The 6,043-nt window shown below is 30.7% G+C and overlaps 2 protein-coding genes across 7 annotated transcripts in view; one reads left to right on the top strand and one right to left on the bottom strand.

The window, feature by feature from the left end:
- LOC106785377 (protein-methionine sulfoxide oxidase Mical) overlaps positions 1-2,972 on the bottom strand; it is a 27,313-nt gene extending 24,341 nt beyond the window's left edge. For 2 of the 6 annotated variants that reach the window (XM_014745775.1, XM_014745774.1), the window contains exon 1: positions 2,581-2,961. The gene's annotated coding sequence lies outside the window, so the exon portion shown is untranslated. Of the gene's footprint in view, positions 1-2,580 lie in introns of all 6 variants that reach the window. The other 4 variants (XR_001381517.1, XM_014745778.1, XM_014745776.1 and 1 more) reach the window with 4 other exon arrangements.
- A 1,016-nt stretch (positions 2,973-3,988) lies between these two features.
- LOC106785367 (ras-related protein Rab-21) lies at positions 3,989-5,877 on the top strand. Its single transcript, XM_014745756.1, has 5 exons — positions 3,989-4,069; positions 4,480-4,707; positions 4,925-5,092; positions 5,164-5,282; positions 5,347-5,877. The coding sequence occupies exons 2-5, from the start codon at positions 4,567-4,569 to the stop codon at positions 5,585-5,587; spliced, it is 669 nt and encodes a 222-aa protein (XP_014601242.1). The 5' UTR covers positions 3,989-4,069; positions 4,480-4,566; the 3' UTR covers positions 5,588-5,877.
- Positions 5,878-6,043: the final 166 nt, after the last annotated feature.

Raw genomic sequence — 6,043 nt, 5'->3', positions numbered from 1 at the left:
TCATCCCCATAAATATCTTAAAGGGCCGGACATCTTGACATCCGAGAAAACATCCATGAAATATTATAGTAATAATAATAAGACTAACAATAAGAAGAACGAGAAATATATGTATCTTGATCTTTTTTCTTATAAAAAAAAAAAAAAAAGAAAAAAATAAATAAAAAATAAAAAGAATCACGAAGAATATAAACGTTACGAAGAAAAGAGATCTACTCACGCGAAACGTCGACTCTTCGTAGCATCAATACTAACTTGCCACGGATGCTACCACCGATTCACGGTATGCATTTCAATCGTGTATCTAAATTCGTTGCCTCCGCTCAAGAATCCCAATCGATTTATAAAGAGACGAACGAAGCTTGTACAAAATTACGTATATGTCTATGTAACGTCTTTTAATACTCAGCAAGCGAAGTGCAAGGATGCGAAAATATTTACATCTACTTGAATTCAATAAAATCAAGTAGTATAATATATATAACAGAAATATGTAATAAGAAGGATAGTGCTTTCATGCAAATATCCAATTTATTTCTTAAAAAATTTAATATCATTATATATTAATTAATATATATTTATGTCTACTTAATATGAAAGAACATTCTCTTAACTTCGAATTAGATAATTAAACAAATATAAAATGTTAACGAATGACAAAAAAAAAGTGATACGAGATGAATGCTCGAGGGTAAAATGCGTCAACGGTCGGTGCAATTAGATCTTTTATTTCTTTGTCGACTCGCGCTAAGCGTAAACGGTGCGCCACATTCGAACGAGCTTGAACAAGTGTGACGTATAACATACCTAGTCGCCGTTGCAATTATTATTGCTATCATCCCGAATACCATCATATTCAGCTTCCTCTAACAGACGGAATGAGTTTAAAACGGATGCACGGGAGTGGTGCATCAACAGAAGAAGGCAAAAAAAAATGAGAGCAAGCGGGCAAATAATAGGCGTAAAACGGAAAGATTAAAAACATTAGATCTTATTAAATTATTTCAACATGTTATGCATAATCCGCGAGTATTATTATATATATATATATATATAAATGACGTAGAAGAAAAAAGGAAAAAATTTATATTTAATTATAATATTGTTCGTTACGGAACAGTAGAGATGCGACACGAATACGATATAGAATTCTTACCACTGTTCCAGATTTATATATCTTTGATGTGTTCCCATCTCACAATCAGTGAAGAGAAGATGAAAGGGTTCTACATTTCAGGTATTATTTGAAAGCGTTCGCAGGAAATATTGAGCACGAATTTAACCACTGCACATTTCACGTCTTATCCAGATCTAGGTTATCAAGAATTAAAATTAAAGAAACAATACGTAGTTGAATGATTTCGAATTTACTCTTTCTATTCAGACAAAAAAGAAAAAAGATATTAAAGATTATATTAATAATACTCCAACAAACAACGTCCTTTGTCAACTATGTTAGAAAATATGCAGTAGCAGTTCTTTACCTTTGTACTGCACAAGGAGCAAAGCGTTTGGAAATATCTTATGTCCCTAAAAAGCCATCAAGTCTTGAAACTTATCCTACAATATAGACTACATAAAATATATTTACTGAAAAAAATACAAGTCCGATATACGCAGTATTTGAAACTGGATTGTCATCGAGAATGCATAATACATGCACCTGAACGAAAAACGTGCTGAACTCGTAATGATATGCTTGACAATATCTCGTCAGCTGACGACGGATGAAGATCATTTGCGATACGATGATAAAGAACTAGAGTCAACGACACCATCCGTTTGATTATTCGCAAACCATAACCACTTGGTGAGCTTTAAAATTTATTTTCGTAATGCATCATTCTTTCACGACAAACCTCGATGAATTCACAATGTGTTATCGGCCGTGACATTGACGCACCGATGATATCTTTGTATATCACAAATTCAGTTTTGACTAAATAAAAGCGAGCAAGAGGTAAACAAACCTTGTAATGCAATCCAGGAAGACAAGAGTATGTATTTATGTACATGCATATAGGAAAAAAAAGACTGTTGGCTTGGCAGAGTTGATTTTTTTGACAAGCTTTTCTTTTCTTCTTCAATCTGATTTTAAGGCGCTCGCATGCAGATATATTTCGCAGAGCACGATGGAGCTCGATGATCTCGCAGAATGTGTCGATCGATAGAAAAGCTGCTTGTTTCCTCTATATTTATAATTCGCGATATAAAGTGTTTTTATCGAGATCTCGATAAAAATTCGATGCAACGATATGAATGAAGTATAAATTGCGATATGTAAAACACAAACGGGTAGGGCCGATAATTTGTCGTGCAGCAAGTTATATATCTATAAAAAAAAAAAAAGAAGCTGGACAACAGACTGTATATATGTGTGGAGAAACGTTCGAGAAGAGAAAGGAAAAAATAGAAAGAAAAAGATAAATAGAAAGAGATGTAGAGAACTGGATAAAAGAATAAAGAATCAAGTAAGAAATGACAAAGAAAAAAATGCGATAGAAGAACAGAAGAAAGCAAAAAAATTAAGAAAAAGATGGAAAGAAAGAAAGTGTTCGAAAGGTGCATATAAATACGTACATGTCAAACGAAAGGCCGCAACATGCACTTCCAATTAAATATACGAGGGCCACACCAAGAGCGCGCGTGCCGTTTCTCGTTCTCATTACGTCAAACACACGCGTGTATACATTCGTGGCGCAAACCGGGTTAGCATTCATCACATACCGCAATCAAAATCCTTTCTTTCTTTTCCTACCACTCACATGACAGTTCATTAGTTCTCTACCTTTTTTTACGACTAGCGAGGAGGTAACTTCCACCGTCCATCCACCATTAACATCCCGCGGTTTCTCTCTGTTTCTCCGAACTGTGGCCTCCTTCCATCGGATGGCTGCGCCACACTACGACACGACTTCGAATGTCGTCTAGTTTAATGGTGGGGGAAAAAGAGAAAGCACTCAACAATTCAGACTTGCATAGCAAGAGAAATCACTCCTCGCGATTGGTGACTTGCTTAATTGTGCTTCTCAACGAGTCTCTCATTGGTTGAAAAGTCGGATACGTTGAAAATCGTAATGCAATTACTTTAACTTTTCATTTATTTATTCCCGCGAAAATTTAAAACACTTTTCAATTCGATTAACAATTTTTCGAATCATTATACAAATTTTGCAAAAAAAGAAACAAATCCAATCATACTTTTATCATATTAATTTATATATAACTTATAAATATATATGGAGTATATATACAGTGTAATTTTAATTATTATATATCATGTCATTTATTGTAAGAAATATATTAAAGAATTATTGCATATTTTTTATTTTTTAAACAATGTATTGATATTTTTTTATTGTATATGATAACGTATAATATATATAATATCTATCGTAAGCTATTATTTAGAATGAAAAACTTGATTTATAATAAAAGTGACAAATATTGGATTGTAACATATATTCATTTTAATCCAATATAAGTAATCACTAACGAATGGTAGAACCGTAAAAAATTATACGATCAAAATTGAATGTATGAGAACGATTGTAAGAAGTCGCGATATTTGTCATCATTTCAAATTTTACTTATCTTACCTGTTTTATCTTATCCTTTACGTAAGGTTTATATTCTTTGTTTTGTCTGTCTCCCTCCTCTTTTATAACACATGACACATACATATGTAATTGCCATACTTGTGCACAGTCATAATAAAGGTGACTTCAAAATTTATAAAATATTTTCAATCATATAACTATTTTCAAACAATAACAGTTCATTCGTTTATATGTAAATAAATGTAGTAGTATAAATCTCATGTCGTCCGTATGGGCCCATTAATTGGTCACCTAGGTCCCCAGATTAAACCCCCTAGATTATTTATTACCTACAGAAGTGAATACCTACAGGGATGAAGGACCCATATAATTTACCAAAGAAAGGTAAAAATAAGAGAGGCATTAATCAAACGTATTTTAAATGCCATAAACGGGATAGTCACGATGAACTTGTGTACCTTTGAAAATTATTAAAAACACTAGATATGTGCACCTCTTAGTTGTAAACTGTAAGTTTGCCGATTATCTTTCGCAAAATGTAAATTATTGTAATATAATCTTAGCTATTTGTAGAATTCAACAACTACTGTTTTATAAACGTTCAAAATCGGGCCATCTTCATATGAACATTTAAAATTATTTCAGAAATCATATATCGCATTTATGACATTTTTTCATGAATCACTCTGTATATGAGATTTGCAATGATGTAGTATAGTACGTATACTATGTGTGTACATATATGTTTATTGTATGATTGTATGTAATTATAGTGTGGTATGTATATGGATATGTGTATGAGGTGAAAACAGCTGATGCTTTCATTTTGACGTTATAAAGAAATAAGTGTCTAACTATATAAGAAATATAATTGTTATATTAAATTAATCTTATATTAATATGACCAACATATGCATAGGACCAACGTGAATGTTAATCTACATTGATCTTCGGTACATATGTACGTGTGATATCATCTTTTAACCGTATTAGTTATTTGAAAACTATGGCCAGTTCGATTAGTAATACTGGAAATGGATATAATTTCAAAGTTGTGTTACTTGGTGAAGGATGTGTAGGAAAAACATCAGTAGCATTACGATACGTTGAAGACAAATTTAATGACAAACATGTTACTACTGTTCAAGTAAGTGATATAACTGTTGCATATAACATGAAATTTTTATATTACTTAATCATTTGTCTTGTTTTTTTACCTAAGTAAATTATACAACAATATTTTATAAACATATATATAGTAAATATATATTAATATATATTATATAATATATTCTCTAATATACCATGTCAACTGTTATAATATACCACTAATTGGATCTTTTACTTTATTATAATTTATTAAGGCATCTTTTTTAAATAAGAAGTTAAATATAAATGGCAAAAGAGTCAACTTAGCAATATGGGATACCGCAGGGCAGGAAAAATTTCATGCACTAGGACCAATTTATTATAGGATGTCTAATGGTGCTATTTTAGTTTACGACATTACAGATGAAGATACTTTTCAAAAGGTATGCATAAGAATTTTTTCAATATTTTTATTACAATCAATTTCTCTGTAATATCATTTTTACTTATTTAGGTTAAAAATTGGGTAAAAGAACTTAAAAAAATGTTGGGCAGTGAAATTTCTTTAGCGATTGCTGGCAATAAAATAGACCTTGAAAAGGATCGAAATGTTTCGATAGAAGAAGCAGAAGAGTAAGTAATTTTTAAATTATTTTGAGAAGTAAATGGATTTATAAAATGAATATTTTTTTGCTAGATATGCGCAGCAAGTTGGTGCCATGCATTTTCATACATCTGCAAAATTAAATCAAAACATTGAGCAAATGTTCTTGGATTTGACATGTAGAATGATAGAACATGCCGATGAAGTAGAACAAAAGTCTTGTTTGCAAAGGACTAGCAGTACACGTCGGAATGTTGTGGTAGTTGAAGATGAAACTCAAGAAACTCGACCAACAAAAAGTTCTTGTTGTGGCAGTTCTTCCCAAAACTCATAAATTAATATTTTTATTTTTGGGAAAGCTTTAATTTCACAAGAATAATTATAAATAATATATATATAATGTATATAAAAAAACATTAGCTTTTTGCCATATTATGTCAAACATTGTTGTATTTATCTTTTAAAAGATAGTATCTTTTTAACTAGATATTGAGTGCAAAATATAAAATGTGCAAATCTTGAATGATCGAACCTAAGAACAAATACACAAATATCATAAAATGTTGTAAGTTTCATATATAATGTTGTAATATTGTGGTATGTATGCAAATATACATTTGCATGCATTTGATGTTTTAAAAATATTATGAAATGTACATTGCTATATCTACATAAATTTTTTATTACAGTGCCTATTGGTATCATTTTATTCTTTTTTTTCATAATTATATAATAACACTACTAAAAATGGTAGTTCGTCTATGTTATTATACTTTAATGATTATAAATA

This window comes from Polistes canadensis, unplaced genomic scaffold (assembly GCF_001313835.1).
Source record: "Polistes canadensis isolate GaletaPanama2010 unplaced genomic scaffold, ASM131383v1 scaffold_49, whole genome shotgun sequence".
NCBI lineage: Eukaryota > Metazoa > Arthropoda > Insecta > Hymenoptera > Vespidae > Polistes > Polistes canadensis.
The sequence above is the reverse complement of the archived record's forward strand: the minus strand, read 5'-3'. Positions and strand labels throughout refer to the sequence as shown.